The 27,533-nt window shown below is 42.7% G+C and overlaps 1 protein-coding gene across 5 annotated transcripts; it reads right to left on the bottom strand.

Moving 5' to 3' along the window:
• Positions 1 to 272: 272 nt before the first annotated feature.
• On the bottom strand, positions 273 to 27,533 carry pals2b (protein associated with LIN7 2, MAGUK family member b). Of its 5 annotated transcripts, none has more exons than XM_042223632.1 (14): positions 27,405 to 27,533; positions 19,388 to 19,450; positions 15,814 to 16,061; positions 10,138 to 10,256; positions 9,474 to 9,626; positions 7,783 to 7,935; positions 7,227 to 7,454; positions 6,306 to 6,437; positions 6,126 to 6,222; positions 5,749 to 5,817; positions 5,495 to 5,656; positions 5,208 to 5,410; positions 3,577 to 3,705; positions 273 to 1,699 (listed from the first exon to the last, which is right to left on the bottom strand). In XM_042223632.1, the coding sequence occupies exons 3-14, from the start codon at positions 15,941 to 15,943 to the stop codon at positions 1,523 to 1,525; spliced, it is 1,752 nt and encodes a 583-aa protein (XP_042079566.1). In that variant the 5' UTR covers positions 15,944 to 16,061; positions 19,388 to 19,450; positions 27,405 to 27,533; the 3' UTR covers positions 273 to 1,522. The 5 variants fall into 5 exon arrangements, with proteins under 5 accessions (XP_042079566.1, XP_005928652.1, XP_042079568.1 ...); XM_005928590.3 differs by having other exon boundaries at positions 10,156 to 10,256; XM_042223634.1 differs by lacking the exon at positions 15,814 to 16,061.

Raw genomic sequence — 27,533 nt, 5'->3', positions numbered from 1 at the left:
CTATGCACCTAAACGCACTGAGTTGATTGGCTGATTAGACATTTGCAATAAACATTTGAAGAAGAGGTGTACTTAATAAAGCATCCGCTGTGTATGAGGTTACTAACACAAATACGTTTACATGTTGTTTTTAGACACAATGACTTTGCTTGAATGCAGTTTTTTTCAAAGTATTGAGGTCTGATATTTTGTTTTTGTGTCTGGATTTGACGGAAATGAATCTTACGAGGTATAAATGGAAATGTTGCACACATAATTTACCAAGAAACTAGTTTATGAGGTTTATCAAATTTTATTCATCACAACTTTGCTGATAAAAATGTAAAAAGAAGACATGAGGTTGATGTGGAAACACTTGAACAGGCAGCAGGGCTGTCACAGAATACCCTCAGCATTTTGAAATGGTATTCACTGTACATTGCAACGAATATCCACCTAAAGTGATTTAATACTCATTTTATCCTGAAGTCACGAAGTCCAGGACAGATTTCAGGTTTTTCTCAATTCTGTATCTGATTTAAGAACTGTGAATTTAATAGTTGATTCAGAGCATGATCACAAGGGCTTTGGCATAACCGCAACACTGAAGATGAGGATCATTAAGGAGCGAGTGGGTTTGAGCCACATTCACAAAAAATAAAACATTAACACATTGTAGCAGGTAAAGATGATGGCCAATGACACTGTGACACTCATACTGCAGACAAACAGACGATAGAAGCAAACGATTGAATGCTACACTCTACTAATCACCACGCTGATTAAAAAAAATAGCAAAAACAAAATAAAACTAGAGAAAATGAACAGACATGGTGTTTGATCTTTTAAAAAGTACGTCATATTGTTTTTCTTTTATATACCGGATGAGCTTTTTAGCCCCTCGCTCATGGAGAAAACCGATTGAGGATTTTGGGGCCGACGACATTAAAAAAATAACATTAAGGATTCAAGTAAATGAAGGTGAAAAGAAAACAGAGCAATGATGTTCAACATGTGCCACACCGCGAGATTTCTTGGACAATGACGGCTTCAAGTTCTTGTCATCGATCGCCTTGTCCTCGTCTTTGTTTTGGAGTTCGGGTGGCGACCGTGAATCCTCCGTGTCAGTGAGGGAAGACTGATAGAAGTATTTAAAAATGAAGGAAAACGACTACAAAGCGACACTACAACAATAAATTAATGCAAAAAAGTATGGCCCGAGCACGTGACACGACTTTTTTTCTTTTTTCTCATGGTTGGTTTGTTTCATTCTCACCGTAATCCCACACTGAATAGAAAGATCTTTCATAAAAAGTTATAAAATAAATAAGCACTCTTTCCCTTTGAGTTTCGAGTAGAAAAAAAGTTGCAGGCCCGAGAGGAGAAAGAGCGATGAGATTTCATTGATTACTTGCAGTAGTACCTCTGCCCTTCGTCTTCTTTGGCCTTTGTGATCACAAGCACACGCACACATACACGCATACATGTTGGTGGGTCACTGAGGCCCACGTAGACTGGACAGTGTAACGAGTGGTGCTAGTCCTCAGTATACCCAGTTCACTGGGACCCACTGGGGTTCACTGCACAGTTTGTCCACGGCTGCCTGTAACGTCTCAAAGGCCTTATCCAGGTTGTCGTTAATGATGGTCAGGTCAAAGTAGTGGCAGTAAGCCCTCTGGATGCGGGCGCTCTCATCCACAGTTTTCCTCAGATCCACATCCTGCAGAAACATGAAGGACGGGTCAGTTCTGGGGATAAATCCAAGTTGTATGCATGAGTGTCAGTGTCCAGCACATAACAGTGAAGACCAGGACAGGTGGACAAATGATGAGTGTATGGATATTTATAGTCATGGTAAAAAGAAAGTAGACCCTCTGTCAATTCTAAGGTTTTACCTTTCAGGTCACAGTAAAAAAAAATAACCTGGTCTTTCAAGAACAGAAGAACAAAATATAACACAACAGACTGTGTCTTACAAAAACTAAGCCAAAAATGCAGAAACAGTACGACAAAGACAAAAACTACACCCTTACTTCTTCCGTATTAGCAGCAATGTGCAGCTGATATGGTGCTGCTAAAAGAGGCCAGGTGCTGTCAATCAATTCAAAATCGCCTGATTAACTGATGATCAACAAATGTAAGGACCTCCATAAAGGCAGAACCTTTGCCAGCTTGCTGGTCTGGAGCATTCGAGTGGAAAGCATTCATGACAGTTGCCAGTCTTCCCAGGAATGAACTTCCAAACACATTCACCTCAAGGTCAGACCGGTTACAGGCCTCAGCACGATAAATGTGAAAGTTCATGATGATTCAATTAGGAAAAAAACGAACTCGTTTAGAAGGGTTTCCAGGAGAAATGCTCTTCTCTCTAAAAAGAAAATGGCAGCAATGGTTAAGTTTAAAAAGTTGCATCTGAACAAACCACAAAACATCTGGAAAAATGTCCTTTGGACAGATGAAAACAACGTGGAGACGTTTGGCCATAACACACAGCAACCAAACACAGCACATCAGTACAAACACTTTCATATCAACTGCCAAGCACTGTGTTTGAGGCGTGATGATATGCAGCCAGAGGAAACGAGCAGCTTGCAGTCATGGAGTTGACCATGAACTCCTCTGTATACCAAACTCCACTAGAGCCACATATAAAGCTATCTGTCCAACAGCTAAAACTTGGGTCATGCAACAGGACAATGATCCCAAACAAAGCAGCAAATCTACAACAGAATGACTGAAAAAGAAAAGAATCAAGTTGCTGCAATGTTAGACCTCAGATTGATTCAAATGGTTTGGTGGGAGCTTCCGAGAACAAATGAGTTCAAACAACGTCGTAAAGAAGAGTAGAGCAAAATTCCTCCTCAACGATGTGGGAGACTACTGAAGTCATACTTCAAGTTATTGCTGCTAAAGGTGCTTCTACTAAATCAAGGGGTTTATGTCACTTTTAACATGACGCTTCTGCATTTTGGCTTTAAGAACATAGCACAATATGTTGTATGCTGTTGTTCATCTCAGATTTTTTTGTTCTGATATGCACAATGATAGAGATGATAGACGGTGTACTTTATTTTCACCAGGACTGTATGTAATTTAAGGTACTTTTAGAAGGATTTTGTTTGACCAGCAAGTAACATGATCTGCTTCCAGGCAGTGTTTTGGCCACAGGGTCATTCAAATCGGCATACTTATATTTAGCCACCCTGTCCCTCTGTCTATTTTTAGTAAGGCCCACATAGAAAGCATATGAGGGTGATTTAATCTTAAAAGTGTTAAAAACATTAAACCAGGGGGAGAACAAAATCTTAAACAATGAGAGGCAAATTGGCCACCAGTTACCACCACACCCTTTTTTTCAAATGTCTTTAGTGTGTCTTTTATCTCAGTGAATCAGTCATAGTTTTTGTGACTGACTACAGTTGACATAAAATATTGCACAGTTATCCCCATGATATGTAAGTGAGGGCTCAAATGTCAAAAAACAGTGACAGATAATGTAAGCATATCACTATGCATGCGTGTGTGTGTGAGAGAGAGCATGGTTGTTTGTGTGTGTTTACTTCATCCCATTGTTACGCATGGGTGTTGTTAACCTACCGTGAGCTGCTTAGTTGTGAGGCCTGCATCCACCACAGCTTTGTGCATGGCCTTAAGAGTATCAAAATCTGGTGCTCCAATGAACACCACATAAGGCATGAACTCTGCTGTTTTCAGTACCTTCAGAGCCTGAAGAGAGACAAAGATGTTTTCATTATACTATACTTACACGGACCAGGTAATGTGTTAGGAATGAAAGGATGCCACATTATTTGAAATAATAATTGTCAACCTACAGAGGTCTGAATTCAAAGACACCCCACAAATCAAAGTGAAAAAAATGACACATTTTGGCAAACTTTCATTGCAGCAATAGTTTGTATGCATGCCTCACAATGTTGGGACATGCTTTTTATGAGAGACTGGCTGGTGTCCTTGGGGGTCTCCTCCTAGATTTGGAACAGGGACCTGGCCCTGGGGAAGTTGGATAGATGGAGGCCCATCTATATAATATCCCAGAGTTCTTCTCTTCCAGGAACTGCCTACATACTCTTTGCACACGAGGCCAGGCATTCTCGTGCACCAGGAGGAACCCAGGACCCACCGCATCAGCCTAGGGTCTGGCAATGGGTCCAAGGATTTCATCCTGATAACTAATGGCAGTGGTGGACCTGCCAATTCTGGTATTCTACAGGTAACGCCAATCAGACTCCATGGTGCGGGGCAGTGAATATAGAGACCACAAGACGCTTAGGCGTCTTTAGACCATCCTCATGAAGTCTGTTTCTGATTGTATGGTCAAACATAGTCACATCAGTGTCCTACTGCAGGTAATTTTGTAGCTTCAGCAGTGCTCATCCTTCTTGCACAAAGGGTCTGATACCGATCCTACTGACTAATGGTTGACGGGTTAAGGACCTTTCTCGGGCCTCACCAGCTCTCCTAGAGTAACTGCCCGACTGCTTGAATCTCCTCCATGCTTTTGAGACAATGCTGGGAGACACAGCAAACCTTCTGGTAGTGGCATGAGTTGATGTGCCATCTTGGAGGAGTTAGACCTTTTGTCCAACCCCTATGGGGCCCAAGTATCACCTCATAATAACAGTAGTGAGACTGGCCTTAGCTAAATGGAAAACTAGTGAAAAAACAATCAAGAAACATTAAATACCGCCTCTGCTACTTAACTGATCAGATCGATATCATAGAAGTTTAATTGACTTGATGCTATACTGATTAATGTGTTCCTTTAAGTGCTTTTGAGTAGCATATTTTTTTCAAATCCTTTAACACAAGGTTATTATAGTTTAAAAGTAGATCTGAAATTGCAATTGAAAACCACACTGTCTCATAAGGCTTTGGTGCACTAAGACTTGGCAAGTCTACATGACTCTGATATATGATGTCATTTCTGAACTTTTCCCCTGACAAACATCCACCAATATTAGATTAATTAAAAAGACTAAACCTAAAAGTGGAACTAATAAAAACTCAACTGAAAGTAAACTTTCTGAAACAATGCAAACTCAACTGAAACAAACAGTCCCGCTGGTCCAAACTTCACCTAATAAAACTCTCCAATGTTCTCACTAAAGGTCAAACACAGTGAGTAAATGCTGCATGTCAAAGCCACCCTTCACTGCATGAAAATAACCCTGCCACTGACATTCGCTCGCTTTGGACCCCTCTCATACCTGCGGGTTGACATCCAGGATGCAGGTGCGTCCCATTGCGACCACCTCGTGAATGCTATCAATCTTTGTGCCGTACAGGTTGCCGTCGTACTCGCCGTGCTCCAGGAAGCGGCCGGCCTTCACATCAGCCTCCATCTCTGTCCTTGAGGTAAAGTGGTAGGAGTTGCCGCCTAGCTCCTCATCACGGGGTCTCCGTGAGGTGTCTGACAGAAGACATGAATCAGGTAAATGTTGCACTGTTGTAGCAAAATTTGAGAAAAGCGGTTAGAAACCCGAGTGTGGCATACATGGTACAGTGGTGCCAAAACGCGTGGGATGGAGGACCATCAATCGGTTCTTGAGGCTGCGTCGGCCCACTCCTTGGGCACCTATCAGAACCAGCGTCTTCCTCTGGAAAGCAGGAACCTTTGCCACTTCCTCATAGATCTGCAGTTCGTGTCTATCGAACTCTGTTCAAAGACATTTCAAAGCTGTTAGCCACTTGTAGAGAAAGACAATGAAGACATTAACCAAACATCTAGACCATGAAGAATATTCTGACCTGCGTTCTTGGCTGTTAGATACATCATCTTCTTCTTCTTTTTTCCAGCCAAGGTGCCACAAAGAATTCCTGCAAGACAAATATGCACGTTTATATCTTTGCTGTTACAGCATTTGGCCAGACGGGGGCAGGCATGCACTGAAAATACTAACTACCCATGATTTTTTTTCTTTTTTTTGCCATCAATCAGCTAAAAGCTTTACAAGTGATAGAGGTCTGGCAGTAAACCAGTTCACAGGCCACTCCATCCCTTCAAAAACAGCCTTGGCTTAAGAGAAACATTAAGAACTTGGGTGAGTTTTAGCTCAGGAATCTTTCACAGAGTGTTTACACAAAGGTCTGGCATCACTGCCAAGAAGTACAGGTAGGGTACTCACCTGATCCATCCAAGTCTCTGGGAACAAAAGCTTTCCTCTTCTCCTCCAAGAACTGACTGGGGATCAGACCCGTGGCACCACCCACTACGTGACATGCCTGGTGTGGATCAGTTCAAAGTTAAATTTAGAAAATTGAAAGTTTAAAGTTTGGTCAAAGACAGTCTGTGAAGGAAGGCTCACCTGCCACCAGTTGGGATCTTCTCTGTTTACAATCTGAAGAATATCACCTTTCTTGAAGGCCATACCTGCCTCCCGACAGGGGATCAAGCTGTCATTGGCGGGATCATAGTCAAAGTATGGCCGGACATACACCTGTGAGGAACAGAGGAACAGGTGTGAGCTCCTGAAGCGCTTAAATTAGGATTGAAGAGGAAGATGGGCGTTCACAAAGCAACAAGAAAGACAAAGCAGCTTTAACTCAGCATGGCTTCTCACACGTCGGCATGGTGATGGCAGCTCTTTCACACCCATTACGGCCCGTTTCCCACAGCCGACACAGCTCTTCATGCTGCGTCAACACGCTGCATGGGCTTTTGCTAGAAAGGGTAAGTGCTTTGGCCAGAGCATTAGATTAAACAAGCAGCCAGAGGAAGCAATAAAACAAGCCAGTGAAATATACTGTGCAGCGCGCTCTGAGCCACAGAGCAGGAAGTGATTTTGCATTACGTCTCATTCACTTTTACTGCCCTTCATTCAGTTTATAAGCATTTCCAGGTTTATGTGTTCCAAGATTCAAGGTATATATATATGTGTGTGTTTTGTTTTGTTTTTTTTTTGTTTTTTTACACAGAAGACATAACTGGAGCGTGTCTGAGGGGAACTGTACAACAGCGTCACACACTACTGTACTCTGCATGTCAGAGAGCATGAAATTACTCCAAACACATGTGCGTGTATTTGGAGTGCGTGCATGACACAGAAACTGCTAGTGTGACCTAGATAGCATCTGGAGTGTTATTAATAGGACTCCCAGAGTTCAAATTCCTGCGCGAGGGATTGTGGGAAGGCCGTAGGACATATCGTCAGGATGGTGCCACCACCCAACATCTGCCACCGGTTACATAAGCAGGAGAGTGCGTGCCTGTGTTTGTACGTGCTCACCTGTGGAGGAGCAGGAGCGTCTCTGTAGCTCGGGAGTATTTTCAAGGTGATCCCTCCGCTGCAGTCTTTGAGCATCTCCTGGAGCTCAGTGGGATTATTGCCAACGTCTTTCCCGTTTACTTCCTTAATGATGTCGCCCACGTGGAGCAGACCCTGTCTGTCAATCATGCCTCCGTGAAGGATTCTCGCGATCACTAAGTCGTCTTTCTCCACACGAAATGTCACACCCTGAGAGGAAGAAGAGGGAGAGAGATGTTTTATTACCTCTGATTCCTGCGCACTCACACTCACCCCCTCCCTGCGCCTGGAGCCTCTGCCAGAGGTTTCTTCCTCTTAAAAGGGAGTTTTTTCTTCCCACGGTCACCAGGTGCTGGCTCAAGGGAGGGTTCGTCTGATTCTTGGGGTTTGTGCTAAGCCTCACCCCTGTTAATTTTAGTAACCTATCGACCATGTTTGTAGTGTTGGCAGCTTTTGGAGCATTTTAAATGGAATTATCAAACAAATAATGTGGCACACTCATGCAAACACATTCAGTCAGCGTGCAGTCTCCTCTCACCAGTGGCTCCCCGGCCTTCTTTCGAATGCCAATCATGCGCACGGCATCGGCCTGCATAAGAGCGCTGTTCACCGCTGCGTCATTGGCTGTCTCAGTCGGAGGCGGGGCTTCGTAGCATTTTGAGGCTACCATGTCATGAGCCTCTAAAAGAGACTGAGAGAAAGGAAAAAAAAGGAGAGGGTAGGCGAGTGCTAAGGCTTAACTACATCTTATTGTAGAGGAAGAAGCACAATTACACTTTCACAAAAGTAAAGTCGATACATTACTGAGTTCCATTCCCTCAGTAGTTTTATTGTAAATGTCACTTGTGACCACATTGGAAATTTAGTCTTCCTCACAGTAATATTAACAAAACTGTGACTTGATGTTTCAAGTGAAGAGAAAAGCTCTGTTGGCAGACGTTATAACAGTGAAACGGGACAGTTATACCTCCAAACAGCCAACCAGCATATTAATAATTTAGGTGCGGCTTAAAAAGCAATCATCTAATGGATAAAATCCCAAATATGGATAACCACCCAAATCTAATCACTTAATGTCTGATTCGTGAGTATCCCTCCAACAGCTTTCATTCAAGTTGCTTTTTCCCCAGATATTATTACTGGTTCCAAATCACCACCAACCGCTCACTGGTGAAGAATACAAAAAGTCTGTAAAATCAAACACTCAGTTTGTGATGTAATATCTGTTTTCCTTTTCCCACCTAGCCTGCTTTCCCCCCTCCGCCCTCCGTATCTCTATTGCTCAGTAGGTCAACAGAGTCTTATCTTTCAGCTAAAGACACAAAGAGCTCTGATTGGTGCAGGGGCTTCGCTCGGCTCAGAAATCTACCTCCTATTGGCCCTGCCTGCATAAAGCCCCTGCTAAGTTCAGGCACAGAGGTTAGTGTTCTACTGATGCATGAGCGCAGGCTCCAAAACATCTGATCTGTGCCACTGTAGCTAGTGTTGTAACATTTAGAGTACGACATACTGATCAGATGAAAAGCAGTCCCCATTTCACAAACGTGCAGTAACATTACAACAACTACTGCTAATAATAAAAAGTAGAATAAGGTGGAAAAAAGTGTGCATCACTTGGAAATATATAAATTCAATAATTATTTGAAATGATTGCATTTAAAAAGCTGTATTCTTTTCAAGCTAACCACTTTTTCTCAGGGAGCATCAAGAAATGAATGTTGATGTAGAAATAGAAAAGAGGATGAAAACATACAATGTGCCACTCAACAAACGTATGGAGGGTCAATACATAACAGCTAAATGAAGAAATATAGAATAGAGAGGCCATAAGAGGACATTTAGCAATGAAGCAGAAGAGTCAGCAAAGCCAAAACCAATATGATAGGATACAATTTTTAAGACCTATTTAAGAGCGCTTTAGATAAAACACAAGTCTTATTCCTCATGAGGCCCACAGGGAGACACTGTTCCCAGATTCAGAGTCAATATTCGCTTTGCTTTTAAGAGACAGTGAAAGTTTTATTGCTGCCAACAGAGAGCAGCAACACCAGAATTTATGTATTGATTATGACATAACATTATAAGTACAGTGCTGTAAAACAGCATCTGGTTTATCATAGTGTTTTGGGTTGCCACATATTACCTCATAAGCTAAGTTAATAACCAGTGCTTGTGTTAACGGCGTCTGTTCTAGCCTACCTAACTGTGCTCGCTCTTGCTCTGGCTCACCTGGAAGTGCGGCTCCTGGAGGATTCGAGACAACTCAGCCGCGCTGTCGTCTTTAACCTTGAGGTTGTTGATGTCGCCCAGGATCTCTGTCACCAGCTCGACGTTATTGTCCTGCACCGCTTCCAGCTTCACTTCCTCCAGCTGCTCTTGAGCCTGGGTGAGACAAAGAAGCTCAGGAAAAGTGGAAAGATGGCGGTTGCCTTTCATAACCTTCCTGGTTTTGTTGGTATTTATTTGGATGTGCAAAGAGTGAATGACAGAAAGTGAGACTTGCTCAGTAGCCGTGATTGTAGATATGATATGATGCTCTACAGGGAGCATTTGAAAAAGCAGAACATGACAAGACCCTGTCTGGAGGAGCTACAGCTGTGGTTAAACTGAACTCACTGCACACTAGACTTCAAACAGCAGTGAAGGCGTGTTCGTAGGTGCATGCACTGTCAATAAAAAAGGCACAGAAATGCAAAGCTGCACAATTTTCTTACGTCATTATGCATTAGGTCTGATGCACATAGCACTGTGTGTTAATCAAAGCCTTACTGTACTTCAACGCCTCAGCCAGAGCAAGCAAAGCATTGCTGGGAGCAACATGTGGGGGAGTTTGAAGCTGGCTAGTGGTTTGTCTGCTCCCTGCTGCTTGCCCTGAGCTATGTGTGTGTGCTACCTTAGCCAAGGAGCGTACAATGGGACTTTCCATGATGCCGCGCAGGAAGAGCAGGTCGATGTCTTTGGCTCCGGCAGAGGTGGGCAGCTCACCCACATTATCCAACACCTGCTGCATGGCTGGACGGATGGGACGAGACACAAAGATCCAGAGAAACAGAGACAGAGAGAAAAAGAGAAAAGCCAAGTTAGCCAGGCCTGAAAGTCATTCAGAGTGTAAACATCCATGACACTGTTGAAGGCAAAGCAACAGCAAAAAGAGATCTGCTCACACTCCAGTGCAAAAGAAGACCCAAATGTTTCAGATGCAGTGAACGGGCATGCTTTCACTCAGTTTAAACTCCACAGCCAGGATAACATCTGGATCTAATCTGAGATGCTTTTGGTACTAATTACAGCACTGAAAATGATGTGTGGCCTAGACAGCATAAGATGGTCCAATATGGTAAGTGCAGTGTGTGCCAGATGTGGCCCAAAAGTCACGAGTTGGGCTTGAAACATGTTACAGTAAGTATTGTCTGGGCCAGCTTTCACCCAAATGTCACAACACAGCTGGCAAATGGTCTTTGAGTCAAGGCAGCCAGTCTTACCCTGAGTCAGCGCTGTCAGTCAAGAGCTGATTTGGCCGACAGACACCATGTATTGTTCTCTGGGAGAGTTTTGGATACACATACTTTGTATACACAGACAAGCACCCCAGAATATTAAGCCTGGTCTGCACAGAGTGTGCACAGTTGTGTATATTCACTTTAAAAAAGCTTAACTTTAAAGCTTCAAAGTGCTTTTTTTTCCAGATTCCCTCAAGGCCCTAAACATTCAACTAAAGGCTCCTGGATTCAGATGCAGCCAGCCTCTATGCTGTTAACATAAACAGAGACAGGGAGAGGTGTGGACTGTAGGTATCAGCAAGCTGAACGCCCTAATGCCAGTGTCTTAAAGCCAATCTAAGCACATTTTAGCCATTTAAATCCCTGGAAATGTATGTGTATGTGTGTGTCATTTTACACCTATGTGGGTAATAACTATGTCCGGTCAGCACTTGTATACAGTTGATTCACTCTATGATTTCACTCTGCGTTTTGCTTCACTAACCCATTATTACTCTTAAACCCTGAGACATGTTCCATGTCATCAAGTCAAGCTATAGTCTATGACTTCAGCCCCCTCTTTAGAATAAAGTGCCCCATACCAAATCGCTGCTTTGAAAATACAGATTATGAAATGCTGACGTCTATATATTATATTTTTGGTAGGTTTTGCAATCTGGCATGTATACCTATTAAAAATATTGGACATTTAGCTTTTATTTAAAAGAAACAGTAACAAAAAGATGAAAAATAGAGAAAGAAAGGAATCGAAGTCGTATTGGACTGAGGAGCCGCTCAGGACATTTATACAAATGCGATATGACCCTTTACCACTTGACCAGAGCACAGCTCTGCTGACGTGCACTTTAAAAATGTTTAATCAGCTTTTCCTTATGTAAAAGAGGCACAAGCATTAAAAGTTTGGAATGCATTTTAACCAAGATAAATTGCAGCATCACACCATGTGGGAGAGTTGTAAAATATTACCGAAAAAAGTAGCATCTCTTGTGTAACACACGTTTCCTTCTGGTTGCTCATTTCTATCCAAATGAATGCCTCTCTGTGATTTAGATCTCAGTTTAATCACTGTTTAAATTCTGCCTTCTCTGGTTTGCTGTACTGAAACAGTCACGGTTCAACTCGAGCTCTACAGCGTCTGATAACCACAGGAGCGCAGGGAGACTGCATAAACAACAGGCTCGGTGCAAAACAGACCTTAAATATTTATGATCCTCTTTAAGAAGGACAAATAGGGGGGAAGAAGGTTAAAAACGGCACTGCAGACAATCAAACCTGTATATCAATGAAGCTTTGAGTATTTAAGGCACAACAGCACAATCTAAGACTCAGTACGGACATATGGACACAATAATTTATTTCTTCTTGGGGAACCACACACAGATCTTCCACAGGGCAACGGTCATTTCAGGAAAAGGCGTCTACACACAAACACAGACACACACAGACAAGACGAATATGGAAACTTAACACTACCATGGCACAACTAACTTTTGACTTGTATACAATAAATAAAGCTACGTTTACTGCAAAACATGAACATATCCGGAGTGAAAACCTCAAGCATACACAGAATAACACACAGCTGAAACCTTTTGTATATCCCGGTGTCGTCTTCATTGACCTTTACCTACTTACTACATCCCCGACAACAGGAACCCTTACTCGTCCACGCTTCTGTGCATATTACCTGTTAAAATTTCTGTCCGGTAAAAGTTGGGAAATGAACTAAAGCCTTCAAACTAAAGTCTACATAATCTTTTGAAATATGACACAGAGATCCAAACGCTGTGGCCTGAAGGAGTTGTTAATGCTAAGAGATTACAGCACCAAACAGTTGTTTTTTTTCCAGATGATTTATTCACATATAATGAATCACTCTCTTTTACTTCCTTGTAATTTCTCCCTCTGTGGCACTTTTGTCTGCAACATCTAACCACTGCATCGGTATGCACACCTACGAGCATGATGTGCACTGAATGCTGATGCAGAGATCACTGCTCTGTTTCTAAAGGAATGAAATCCCAGGAGAAAGAAAAAACCTCGCAACTTGTATTAAACATGGTATCATTATTTTTTTTATTTTTTTTAGCTTCTGAGATGACTGTCAGAGAAGCAACTCCACTGACACATCATCCATAACAAAATATATCTGAGGGTGTTTTTTTCTTTTTTCAGAAGTGCAGTGCAGTTCCTGGGACTCTCACAGCTAAAGCTGCTGTAAAGCAGCACTTCTTAACCGCTCGACTGGATCCCACTCCTGTTTACCTAAACTACTTTAAACATAATTACACTTGCTTATCCTGTGTCAGCTGTAACACCAAGGCGCTAACTGGAAGGACTGAGAGCATGTTTAAACTGCTTAGGAAAGAATCAAGGATATCTGAAATGCTAACTTAAAGTAATACATAATATAAATGACTGAATCAGTTGGCTTTTACTTGATAAACTGTTGAAAAGAGAACTGAATAAACTGATGTGTGTTAAACATTATTAGCAGGTTTTAGCTAGCTAAATGTTAGCTACAGGTACAGTGGGGCAAAAAAGTATTTAGTCAGCCACCGATTGTGCAAGTTCCCCCACCTAAAATGATGACAGAGGTCAGTAATTTGCACCAGAGGTACACTTCAACTGTGAGAGACAGAATGTGAAAAAAAAATCCATGAATCCACATGGTAGGATTTGTAAAGAATTTATTCGTAAATCAGGGTGGAAAATAAGTATTTGGTCAATAACAAAAATACAACTCAATACTTTGTAACATAACCTTTGTTGGCAATAACAGAGGTCAAACGTTTACTATAGGTCTTTACCAGGTTTGCACACACAGTAGCTGGTATTTTGGCCCATTCCTCCATGCAGATCTTCTCGAGAGCAGTGATGTTTTGGGGCTGTCGCCGAGCAACACGGACTTTCAACTCCCGCCACAGATTTTCTATGGGGTTGAGGTCTGGAGACTGGCTAGGCCACTCCAGGACTTTCAAATGCTTCTTACGGAGCCACTCCTTTGTTGCCCGGGCGGTGTGTTTTGGATCATTGTCATGTTGGAAGACCCAGCCTCGTTTCATCTTCAAAGTTCTCACTGATGGAAGGAGGTTTTGGCTCAAAATCTCACGATACATGGCCCCATTCATTCTGTCCTTAACACGGATCAGTCGTCCTGTCCCCTTGGCAGAAAAACAGCCCCATAGCATGATGTTTCCACCCCCATGCTTCACAGTAGGTATGGTGTTCTTGGGATGCAACTCAGTATTCTTCTTCCTCCAAACACGACGAGTTGAGTTTATACCAAAAAGTTCTACTTTGGTTTCATCTGACCACATGACATTCTCCCAATCCTCTGCTGTATCATCCATGTGCTCTCTGGCAAACTTCAGACGGGCCTGGACATGCACTGGCTTCAGCAGCGGAACACGTCTGGCACTGCGGGATTTGATTCCCTGCCGTTGTAGTGTGTTACTGATGGTGACCTTTGTTACTTTGGTCCCAGCTCTCTGCAGGTCATTCACCAGGTCCCCCCGTGTGGTTCTGGGATCTTTGCTCACCGTTCTCATGATCATTTTGACCCCACGGGATGAGATCTTGCGTGGAGCCCCAGATCGAGGGAGATTATCAGTGGTCTTGTATGTCTTCCATTTTCTGATGATTGCTCCCACAGTTGATTTTTTCACACCAAGCTGCTTGCCTATTGTAGATTCACTCTTCCCAGTCTGGTGCAGGTCTACAATACTTTTCCTGGTGTCCTTCGAAAGCTCTTTGGTCTTGGCCATGGCGGAGTTTGGAGTCTGACTGTTTGAGGCTGTGGACAGGTGTCTTTTATACAGATGATGAGTTCAAACAGGTGCCATTCATACAGGTAACGAGTGGGGGACAGAAAAGCTTCTTACAGAAGACGTTACAGGTCTGTGAGAGCCAGAGATTTTCCTTGTTTGAGGTGACCAAATACTTATTTTCCACCCTGATTTACGAATAAATTCTTTACAAATCCTACCATGTGAATTCATGGATTTTTTTTTCACATTCTGTCTCTCACAGTTGAAGTGTACCTCTGGTGCAAATTACTGACCTCTGTCATCATTTTAAGTGGGGGAACTTGCACAATCGGTGGCTGACTAAATACTTTTTTGCCCCACTGTAAAACTGGCTAATTTAGGTTCAAATTCATGTATTAATCAAAGTAGAACAGAATAAAAGTCAAATAAAGTAGTTCTAAAATGAATTAATAAAGAGTGAGAAATTATTGGTTGTAACAGATAACTGCTAAAAGATTTGGATAAACGTTCAAATAGCATTTGAAATGGAAAAATTTCTAATGCTAAAAATTGTCTTATCTACTGAAATTCAGTCCCCTTAGTTATAAAAACATATTCTTCATCTAAACTAGCACTGGTTTAAAATAGAACCTGTTTTTTATTTTGAAATTCAACTTTTTTTGGATATATCGGGCAAATTTTTTTCTTCTTTCAGACATATGAAACACTTGTTGTGTGCAGTTATTATTTACTTTTTACCCTCTGCCTGAATCTGCTCCGATAGACTGGTTGTTGTGGTTTTCAAATATGTGCTGTCAACAGGAAAGTTGCAGAGTGCTCTCTCGTGGGCAAACTGCGCAACCTCGTCGCTCACAGTTTTTGTATTTGTTACTTTACTTGGTTATTTTTTAAAATCTTCATTTATAAATGATGATGATATTGGCCCACTGATAAATCAATCACAGCACAGGATACTGTTGATTGACGTATGACAGAATAGTAAATACATTAATGTTACCTAGCCTGTCTGGTAGCGACCAATCATTAGCTGCATTAAACACACATTAACAAACTGCTGTCCTGTGTGGACAAGGCTTTATTTATTCATTGCTTGGTATCTATCACAGGGGACTCAAGCAAATCTGACACAACTGTGGGGATATAAATGTTGGGAACTGTCGCTCTAAAGACTTTCCACATGAAGCTGAAGAAACCACTGGAGTTACCCATCTAAAGCCTTCCATCTTAAATGAAAGATAACAATATCCCACTATTCATCCTAATATTTGAAAGCTCCCTTCTTCCTCCTACTGTCCTCACCTCCAGATGTTTCTGCTCCCTGGGTGGATCGTACAGCCGGGGGCCCCTCCACGGCATGCTGTCCCAGGGGTGTCACCTCCTCCTCTTCCTGTGCCCCATTGGGACAGGAATCCTCCATTGCTGTGACCATCGCCAAGCTCTTCCTCCCTGTTGCCACAAGTATGCTAAGGCTAACCACGAGTAAACCACCAGTAGCTCTGCCAATATGTCTTCTGTCTTGTCTTTTCTGGTACTGCTGACCCTCCACACTTCAAAAAAAATGCAGAAAGGGGAGATAGGAGCAAGAGAGACAGAGGGGATTGAGGGCGAATAATGAGAGAAGAGACACAAAGACAGCGACAGTAGAATGGGATTAATATCAGAGGATATTAAGAGACGAGGAATGATAGGGGAGTGAAGAGAAGTAGGAAAGCTGAAGGAAGATATTTTTTTAAAAAGAGAAAGGAAAAGAGGCTGATGGTTGGACGAGTTTGCAAAGACAGGCGTGAAATGAGACGGAGAGAGGCAGAAAGCTGGATAGCACTCACAGATGTGGACATGCATTCAGTGCCTGCTAGTTCCCGCCCTGTACTCTGACTTTAATACCTTCTCATACTACCACCCCCGCCTCTTTTGATAACACACATAAACACACACACACATAATCCCACGATCCTCCTTTACCAGGCCTGCTTGAGTACCCCTCCTCTTGTATCCCTGACCCCACCCAAAGTCAAGTTAACCCTCTTGTCTAGACAAAGGCACACACACTCACACACACTAGTTGAATGTGTCATTATGTAAGTAATCTTACATAAGTGCTACTAAAGAGGGCCTGACCCTACATTCCCATTCTTGTCCTCCTTCTTGCTCCCATTCACACTTATTCTGCTCAAAGCCAGAAACTCTGTTTGTGCACACTGTGCTCGCACGAATTCCCTCAGTGGTCGTCCAACTCTTTGATTCTTCCTCAGCCCAACGGGAGCTTTTTCTCTTTAATTTTTTGCTTCCCCCCCTAAAATGAATGTGCCTCTCACCACCTTACATCTCATTAAATGAGTAGACTCGAGGTGCTGACAGGATTATGCACATTTTTTTGGACTGCAGTTTTTCTTGTTTCTGCCTTTTGCCTAAGTACGTCTGCACAAGCTGCTGGCTGCATGACTGTTTCTTAACAGAAATATTATCTTAATAACCGTTTGACCCTGTCTGTCCTGATTTATATTGAGGATAATAAGTAACATTTCACAAAGAATACTTTAACACATCACAGCAAGGCTCTCTTGGAAATAAAAGGCAAGTTATGTTGCTATACTTACTAAGAACTCTTTGAGGCTATGCAGCATAAAGTTGCTAAGAGCTAAATAAAAGCTCATAATCATAAAGTTCAGTACAGCTCACATGTTTAAATTACATGCTTTAAAGTGAATACTAAAGGGCAGTTGATAAGCTTATATAGGGATAAAATTAGGAACTGACCAGAATTCAGTTCACCTTAGTGGTGCGGCCCCCAACAACAGTCCCAGTTCCTCATGTGGCCCCTTGGAAAAATCCATTGCTTACCCCTGCTTTAAAGTATTGGCTCTTCCTTTTCTTCAGTAAGTACTTGATAAAGCCTATTTTTTTTATCAGGCAAAATTAGCATTCCATTTAATATCACAAGGAATCTTGCTGGTTAAGCAGTGCTAGCATTAGCAGATGTGATACCAAACACATTATTGACTCCATATTTTGGAAGTTCTCCCCTAGTCTGTCATCTGATTACGACTTGGTTTAGAGACAAACAAAGAGACAAACAGCTGCCTGACCATGTCAGCACAGTCCAATTAGACCATTTTTGTAGGAGGCCAGCCTATGGGCCATTACTCTATGAATAATAACATAAAAAGTATAATCACAATAAATACATTGTGCGTACAAATGTGACTTAGATGTTATGATGACAGGGAGCAAACATTGGCTGAATGCTCTGATGCGTTTAGCTCTAGCATGATGTTACGTAAAAGATTAGCATCAACCACACAAGAACCACACAACTTATAATATCATGTCAGCAGTGACACTACTGTAAAGTATGGCAGCTAGCCAACTCTGCACTGCTGTCATCAAGAGTACTTAACTGGATTGCAGAAAGCAGCTACAAGCAGGTCAATTGCGCTTGTATAACACATGTGACGATGTGCTTTGGTCACCATGTAAAGGAGCACTAAGTGAGCAGGTGCTGGACTGGCTAACTAATGACAGACATTTCAATTTTTACAGCTATGCAAGAAACAACAGTCAGCTTGAGACCCCCTGAATTAGTGCAACCATGGCGCTCTATAAGACGTGAAGGATATGCTGTGATTTAACCTGAGATTCAAATCTCCATTTCTGTATCAAGACCAAAGTCATGGAAGCAAAAATGAGAATAATCTAGAACAAGCTCCTCCCACTGCCCCCCATCAGGCTCCTCCCAGAGTGTCACAGCTGTGCAAGAATCAAATCTGTAGGCTTTAATCCACCCCGCCTCTCTCTCCACCCCATCCTCAGCAATACCAGTCAACCCCTCCCCCAACTCAGGACGCGGGATTTTAATCCTGCCACGAAAGCACTGGATTACAGAATCTCTCTCTCCCTCTTTCGCCATATCTGGTGTTCAAACATGTCCACAGGGCTGAAGTATGCTACATAGCTGTGCTTGGCAAGGGCTGAAATGGCCTTTAGCGACGCACTGCAACACACTGGCAACGACTCTGAGTGCAGAGGGAAGCAAGAGATTTTCTCTTTGGCCATCAGTGCAGTGTCACAGCACATTTCTCCAACTGAACTACAGGCACTAGACACGGCTGATCACACACGCAAGGTTTTTTCTCTAAAACGTCGATCTAATTGCTCGCCTTTAGAAAGTAAGGCAGCGACTGCCAACTTCACACAGAATTTAACTTAGGCAGAGCAGATGCATGAGAAGAACTAAAGCACCGTGCCATAAGAAAGCACCCTGGGAAGTCTGCACAGACTTAAAAAACAAACAAACAACTGATCCACAAGCGCCAGATCTGTAATGAGCAAAGCAAGACTGTGCTATAAATTATTAAAGCAATTGTTCTATTATTCAGAAATGAGAAAATTTGTGTATATATAAAAGAATGCATGCTGGTACTTTAAAAGGCGAAGAGAGAGAGAGAAGCTTTTGCGTATTCTATCGAAAATACAATGACATCTAATAATAGCCAGTAATGCAAAAGCTGTACTTTCTGCCAGTCACAGTCAGGTAAGATTTGGGGACGCTAAATAAATATATACAGAGTTTGGTTATATAAAACTGATGCTTTAATCCCACGCTTTTAGTTTAACATCAGCATGGCCCTTTCAAGTACAGAGGAAGTGCTGTCAAAAGTGAAATCCACACGGGTACACAAGCACAAACACACACACTTAAAAGAAAACCAGCTGCTTCCTTACTTATTCAAAAGTAAATCTTTAAAAGTAAAGATTTCCAGACCAACACAGTTCTGGCTGGCAGGTCTCCCAGCGAACCAACAAAATCATGTCAGCATGCAAGAAAAAAAAACACATTTCAACATCTCCGGTGGGTTGAGAAAGTAGTGTTTACCTATGCCAGTCGGTGTAGCCCAAGCCCAGTCCTACTGGCTGCTCATCAGTCAACTGTGAAGACCTGAAAAGACAGGGAATGGGTGGGAGATGTGTGAAAGTTTGTGAGGATCATCCATATGAGCCATGAATATTCAGTCCTGTTTGCTTTGCTGCTCGCCAGTTTTCATCATTCCTCACATAAACTCACTTGAGGATTCAGATACACAGTCGTGCTTACCAGTCCAACCCAATAACTCTGGTCTCCCTGCGAATTATTACTTGTATCTGTCTATGTCATCCCTTCCTCTCGTGGGATGCCTTTAGACAGAAATCCCTGACAATTTAATGTCTTTAGCCATTCAGCGATGCCCGCATCATCAGCTGGCATTGTGTGGGAAATGGCCACTATTCTCTGAAAGTAATGACGAAGCGGTATGCATTCACACCCAGTAAACCTCTCTTCTCATTTTGACTTGCAAACCTGTCTGAGTCTCATGCAGAGGTTTGCCAGCATCTGAGGTGTCGTATTACAGATTTTTCTGTCTCAGCGTGCTGTTGAACACTGTAATGCAGATACAGTCATTCTTTCACTGTTTATCCAGCACAGTTGATATTTAAGAAAGAAACTGTACAGAAAAGATGGAGTGTTACTAAAGCTGTGCATTTCTCAGTTTTAAATTGTATCTTTGAGGACTTTGTTACTAGTAGCCTGTCGCAAAAACACACAATTTGCTCACATTTCTTTAATCGAATCTATGGGGAAAAGGGGGCAGACCTAACAAAACAATTTAAAGAAGATAAACAGTATCTGAAAGTCATGTCCTTAAGAAACAGATGAAACTACAGTAAAGACAGTCTCAGTGGAAGCATGGCTGTCAAGGAGCCATTCTTAAAGAAGGGAAACATGGAGGAAATGCTGAGGTATGCCAAATTAAACAAGAACTGGACTGAAAATCAGTGGGAACAGGTCTGATGGTGGAGGGACTCCAATTGGGAAATTTATGGTTCAAACCTTCATCAATCGGTACGAAGCAGGTCAAGAGAAAGACACAACAGTGAGTGTCTGCAGCCATCTGTAAAACATGGTGCATGGTGCAGACTCTACCATGGTTTTGGGCTGCATTTTAACCAGTAGTATTGGGAATATTACCAAAATTGATCAACTTATGAAACAGAAAGTACTGGCAGATTTTGATCCACCATACAAACCATCTGGAAAGAGTCTCATTGGCAACAGCTTACGTTTCAGCATGACAATGTTCCTAAACCGTAAAAGCATACAAGGATAGAAAAACACACAATGGTACATTGTCAGTCGTGGATTGAGCTCTGCAAGGTGTGAACCATAGCATTATTGAAGCAGTGTGGGATCATCTTGTTATAGAACAAAAGAAAAAGCAGCCAGAGAAGATCCAAACATCCAAAAAAGAGTTTTGAATGTCCTTCAAGAAGCTTGAAGAACTATTCCTGAAGACTACTTAAAGAAAATACAAAAAAGGATAAGAGAGTTCAGGCTGTGTTGAAGAATGAAGTTGATCATACCATATTAACTTGTTAGAATTGTACAAACCCTGTTTTTGTCTTATATCCTACATTCCCACCTACTTTGAAGGACTCTCTAAGCACATGAGGTATTCAGAACATGGGCGTTTTAAGTCTGCTGATGACTTTCATATATGAAGGAAAATGTTTTATCCTGTTTTCCTTGTCAAGAATGAACCTTCAGGTCTAAGTAGTCAGAATTAGCTTTATACACACACAAAGAGGATTTTTGCATCAGCCACACAAAAGCCATTTCAAACACCACATCCTCGCTTCTTTTTCTTTTCTGTCTAAACTGTGAATGCAGGCAGAAAGCACTGCTCCTTCCAGCAACATGCCCTGCCCCGCTGTACGATATTTAATTGTGTCTAATAAAACTGCAAAGTCTGGCAGAGTTAAACACATTCACGCTGCCCTTAAGAGCCATTGTGAAATGGACCGTTACAAAATGCAAGCCAGCACAAAGAAGAAAAACCTGCTTTGAAATGCTGTTATTCCATATAACTGAGAGCTGCATGATCACTGCATTCAGCCTTTTTCACGTTCCCTTTATTTTTCTCACCTCAAGCAGTCAAGGCTTTCAATAGTCTAATAAAAGTTGCAAGTTATGTCTGCTTATTTATTATGAGAAATGATCTGGAAGACCTCTCAAATCAAGAAAGTAATCTTCTTTTATATACTCCCCTAACACACACATCGCAGGTACATCTTGGTCTTAAGCCGCTCCCTAGGTAACAAGTACCCTCCTGCAAAATCACACTACAGAAAATTAACAAAAAGGCGATGACAACACAGAGGAACCTCCACCCATCACTTGTTAGCAGTTATCTCTTATTTCTGTCGCAGTATTTTTTCACCCAGTCGTACCAGAGCTAACTGGTCACCTACTATTACAAGAGGGAGAGTACAGGGGTCAGTTCATTATACAACACAGATTAAAATCAGGTTCTGCACGCTCACTGGAAGTGAAAGATATCCCCTGGAAGAATGTTAATAGAGGCAAAGTCACCAGGCAGTTCCTCGCCTAATCATCCGCATCGAGGGGCAGGGAGCCAAGATGGACCAATCGAAGGGGCCAAATGAGGAGGGAGGAGCAAAGAAACAGAACCCTATGATATATCATTTGGCTGATATTGGACCTTTCCAGGTATTTCAGTATTGGTATATGTTGGTCAGTATAAAAACCTTTTATTTGTTTAATATTATGCAGAAGAAAATGCAAAGGAGCTGTTGTGAAATAATGCTGATCAAAGCAGATCGAGCGCTACTGTTCACAGTACTTCCAGGATTGTCTGCAACACAGAGTAGAAACACAAAGCAGTAGAGTCTTCATGGTTAGTTGGACTGGTAGTTATTTAGCACTCACCATTTCATATACACATCCATACAGTGCCTTAGTGAATGCACTATCTGTATTAATATTATATCTGTCCCCCTAAAAACTAAACCATTAGATGGGAAGAAAGAAAAAAACAGCAAGGGTCACAATCTGGCCTTTCAAGGAGTGAGAGAATGTCAGACGAGCCGAGCAGGAGAGAGATTTAGAGCATGACAATAAGGACCAGATAAAAGGCACATTAGGAGTCTTGAAGAAAAAAAGAAAGAACAATCCTTTAAAGATTAGACAAGGTTGTGGGGAAAGCCTCTCAAGTCTTGGGAAGTTCAGAGGAGGAGAGAGAAAACATGAGAGTCTAGAGGGAGAACAGAGAAGAGTGGTTGCTGAACGCCCTTTCACTTTTTCAAGAACCTACCAAATAACCTTGTCTAGCTATAAGCACGGGAACGTAATTGTAATTAAAGGTCCATAAAAATCTGATGGATATTTGCTTAGCTTATTTTTTCTGCACAAAGCTCCTCAGTGACCAGGTTGATCTGTCTTATGTTGAATTTATGGTTCCACAAATGTGTCTGTTTGCATATGTTGCAGTCAGAAGTTCACACACACTCATCATGGGCGTGAATATCATGATAAATTCAGGCTTTTAATGATTTCTTTAAACTGTTTTTTTAATGAGGTGTATTGTTTGTGCGAATACATCTTTAATGACTTTTAAGCAAAAACAAGAAGAATTGGCTGCACATGTTTGGATTTATTTTGGTTTTTCTCTAATCCAAACAGGGCCTAAAGTCAGGCTCGAATATATATACATACACTACTATTAATATTTGGTTTAATGCTCCTTTTGTAGCCATCAACAAGCTTCTGAATTCATTCTGGCTGGATATTTGACCACTTTTATTGGCAGAATTGGTAGAGATGAATTACCAGACTTCATTTGCCTGCACTGGCCCTATGGCGAGGGGTTTTGAGCAATGCAAAATGTTTCTGTCCAGTTGTTCAAAATCCCAACTAAACATTGCTTGAGTTGGATGATGCTGTGCATCGGGTGAATGCTGATTGGTTGAATAGTGGACTGCAACAGGGAAGGGTGTGACATCAGAGTTCATAAAAATGGGAGAAATATAAAAAACAAAAACAAAAAACATTCAAAAAATCACAAATACAGCATGAAAAGTACAGACAGTGGCTGCCAGTGGACACTTTTCTTTGGTGCACTTCAGCTCTTTGTATGTTATAACTTTACTCTTCTCTTTGGCTAGCTAGGGTCAACAACAGCACAAGCAAGAGTAGCCCACAGACTGGTTATACAACTTATTTTTGACACTACCCCCATCTAAAAACAGACGCTCTCTACAGGTAGAAGGACTGCCAACACGCTAACCCCGCTGAACCATAATTTCCCCTTTTCACTCAGCATGTCCTGTGCTCAGAACTCCTCTGATGTCTCAACACCTCTGCAGTCTGATCCTCTTTTCCAACTCTCAGGACGGAAAATCACAGAAAATGGTGATTTGCATTCCTGGCTGCCATTGGCTGGTCCGTATGAAAGAACGAGCCCGCCGAGTTCCTCCCCGTTGCCAAGCACTCAGATGATGGACGGCTCATGGAAGAGGGATTATGGAGAGGATCAGAGGGTTTGTTCTTGTACAAAACATCACTGCCGCTTCACTCATGTAAACATGCGTGCGTGTGCATGTGCATATGCATGCTATTAAAGGCGCAGGCGAACGTCAGCGGGATGTGTGGTTTTAATTCCTCCAGTTCTGGTCACACTAGCAGGAAATCTGAACTCTACCCGAGACCTGCTGTGTGGGAGTGAGCACATTTTGCAAGTTTATAGTCTACGGTGAACAGTGCTACGCCCCTTGGGATTGTGAAGCACAAATGCACACTCAGAACCTGCCCCATAAGGCATCCATCCCGTGAGAACTATTCAGCTGATGTTTGTATATTCTGTCCACCCTTATTCTGTATCCTCCTGTGCCCCAGGCTCTGTGGAGAACTGGGCTCTGAGAGCAGCCGTCACTCTTAGTTCCTCTCAGTGACTTGAGAATCACAAAAGAGGCCAGTGAGCTCTGTCCTGCCTTCAGGTCAAGATGTCACTTCACTGGCTGGTTCCAGGGGAAGTTTACAGGGCAATTTGTAAACTTCCTTTAACCTTGAGCTGCAGTGGCAGACTCATAAGAACACTGTGTATTTGAAAATGTACATGAGTGTGTAATAACTGGCTATTCATGCAACAACTCCAATCACATAGCCATCCATGCTGTCGTGCCTCTCACCCATCACCTTCTGCCTCCAGACAAACCCTATGTAGGTCACTCCAGCTGCTCAATAAGAGGATTACACTGCGACCCCCTAAGATGGCTATCTTAGCAGATCAGTGTATGCTTAATTTTTTTTAACCATAACCATGTTTCCCAAACAGTCATCACTTTATGACTGCAGCTGCAGGATGTTGATTAAGCCACCTCAGTTTCTCCCGATCCACCTCTACGATGAGCAAACCGCTCCATCCTTGTGCTGATTCACGCTTACCTCTGCTCATCACCTGATGCTCAAATCACCACCATTTTCAAGGCAATAAATTTCTGCACTGGAGCGATTTCCACACATCACCAAGAAATGACCTCAATTTCCTCTCTGGTGAGGTTCCAGCTGGTGGGATGTCTGCGCTTTGCCTCACAGCTTGGGAGGATATAATTACACAGCTCGTCAGAAACTCTCAGCGCCCAGCGCGCATCATCTTAATAACGAGTACCCTCCTGACATAATCTAACCCGCCACATGGCCATGCCTGCATCTTTGCAGCCTTTCCGCGTTCCCAGCCTCCTGCTAGTGATCGTTAGTGTTAAGGAAGAGAGAGGGAGGGGATGGAGCGGGGAGAGGTGATGCAACAGTGCTTAAAAATGACAGCAAAAGTTTAAAGATGAGAAACCTGATGAGCGGTGTGGGGTGGTAAAAAGGCGAGAAGAAATAGGAAAATGAAGGATTTTGTCTTATTTCATATTTGGATTTTTAAAATTATTTTTTGCCAAATACTGCAATCAGATTTAGCCTCTGTCTAAAACTACAGCCTGCAGTATCCTGCTAGCTGAGCCTCCTCCAGGAAATGGACCGAGACTTTGATCTGGTATGCGCTAACGATGGCCTTACATCATCTCAATGCAAATAAGCTTCCAGAAAGAAAAAAAGAGGAAGCTGTTGATCTTAGATATTTATTCTATCATCTTCCCTATTTTCATCACTCAGTTTTTGTGGAGTTTGTAAAGGAGATTCAACCTTTTATTTACCAATTTGAGCAAGAAAGACATGTAAAACCAGGCCGTCTTTTTTGGCAAACAGCTTGTTTTATTGCTGGTTTGTAGTGGCATGCTTCTTTAAGGCCTCTGTGATGGATAAAATCTGGTGAATCAGCAGTATAGGCTGCAGCAAAAACTGCCAGACATTTGCCTGGCAGCGATTCTGACACAAGGTTCTTTTCAAAATAATGTTCCTTTGCACTTGAGGCTTAGTTTGGTGTTCGCAGAGATGCCGTTTGCTCATGATAACAGTTACTATGGTGTCAGTTACACGTTAACAATAGGGAGGTGCAGCCTGGTGGAGGGCAGGGAGGGATTATTATGTAGATAACAGCTTTCTCATACATGTGTTGTTCATAGCTGGGAGGTCTGAGTCACTCCACTTTCCCCAGTCCATTGCTCTATGTCTCTACCCTCCCTCCTATCTCCCACACATGATAATTAATAATAGAAACGACGAAGCTTCGGAGGGTTGGATTTGGGGTTCAGCATGGCTCACTGACCGGGGGCATATGTTTAACTCCGAGATGACACAAGGGGGAAATGCATAGCCGGGCTGAGAAGTCTTACTTCAGCAGAACAATAAAGGTCATCCTGAATCATGACTCAGAAGTCTTAAAGGACATCCCCAGCAGCCACTACAGACTTGCTCTGATGTGCTTAACTAACTCAGTCTCCTTTCTTTCCTCCTTTTGTTTACACTAAGAGAGTCACTAAATCTGATTAGATCATTGACATGAACAGAGAAACACCCATAAGCACCTGTTAAGATGCAACAAGATACATCTATTCCTCTCAGGGGTCTGCATAGCCTGTGTAGCACCTCTGGACAGATCCACAGTGATGTTGTGTATGTGCATGGGCTTCCCCCGTCACGTGCACGATGCTAAACTGCTTATAAAGCTTGCCAAGTGACCCTGTGCTGTGTTCCTCTGACTAAGGAAGTCTCCCTGGTTTTATGTTTCGATTAAGTGGCAGTATAAAGTGGTTCTGACATCATGTAAGGAGATTATTATGGGATGGTGCACTCATTCATTTCCAGTGGAGGACAGAAAAATAAAAATCAATGCAGTCGTCTAGCTGTACCTCTGGTTGGCCAGTTTGTGCCAAGCCAAGGGTCTGCTGTATTTTCATTCAGCTTTAGCTCAGTGTGCTGATGCTCGCTGGTAAAGTTTTTGTCTAGTCAACAAAATAAAAGAAATAAAAGAGTTTTAATTTGGTCTGATGACAGAGTAAAAAATCTATCTTTCTCGCTCTCTGTCCTTTCCTTGAGCCCACCCTCCTTTGCTGGTGGATGTTGCAGTCAGTCACACTGGGACGTACGCGTGTTCCAGCCTTCTCATCCTGTCAGCGCAACAACCCGCAGCTCTTTCCTCTTATCTTCCTGGAATCGGCACACGGATCTGGCGCACGGATCCGCGCGCTCGAACAAGTGTGCCACATCCCGTGCCAAACGCCTGAGCCGCTTTGGCTGACCGGACAACCGTGCGCTCAACCATCTCGCCACACGTGCGGCCATTTTTTTGTTACCCATCCGAGCCATTGTGGCGTAAGCACACTTACGACTACAACCCATCCCATGTATTCCTCGTCACGATAGGCAGGAGTAAAGGGGGGGAGGAAAGGACGCGTCCGGGTTCACAGTAAGCGCCCACAGCGAGCTGTTACGTGTCGGAGTGGAGCTTGTTCTGACAGGCAGAGGGGACGAACCTCTCCTTCTTCTGTCAAACTCCACTGCTGTACCTCAAACACACACACAGCTAAGTGTCTTTGTCTCCCATTTATAGTGCCAGTTGATGAATGAATTCCCAACATCCACGTTTCGGATATGATCACGAGCAGTGACTTACCTGTGGATGGCGCGTGCGACTTCGCGGTAGTCCGCCGATCGTCCCGGTTGGACATTCAGACCCCCCTCAGCTGTCTGTCCCGGTCCCGCAGCAGACTACCAGAGCACACGACGTCAATCAAACCGACAC

Source organism: Haplochromis burtoni, unplaced genomic scaffold, assembly GCF_018398535.1.
Source record: "Haplochromis burtoni strain Fernald_Lab_line unplaced genomic scaffold, NCSU_Asbu1 Contig_116, whole genome shotgun sequence".
Lineage (NCBI taxonomy): Eukaryota > Metazoa > Chordata > Actinopteri > Cichliformes > Cichlidae > Haplochromis > Haplochromis burtoni.
This window is presented reverse-complemented; position numbering and strand designations above follow the sequence as displayed.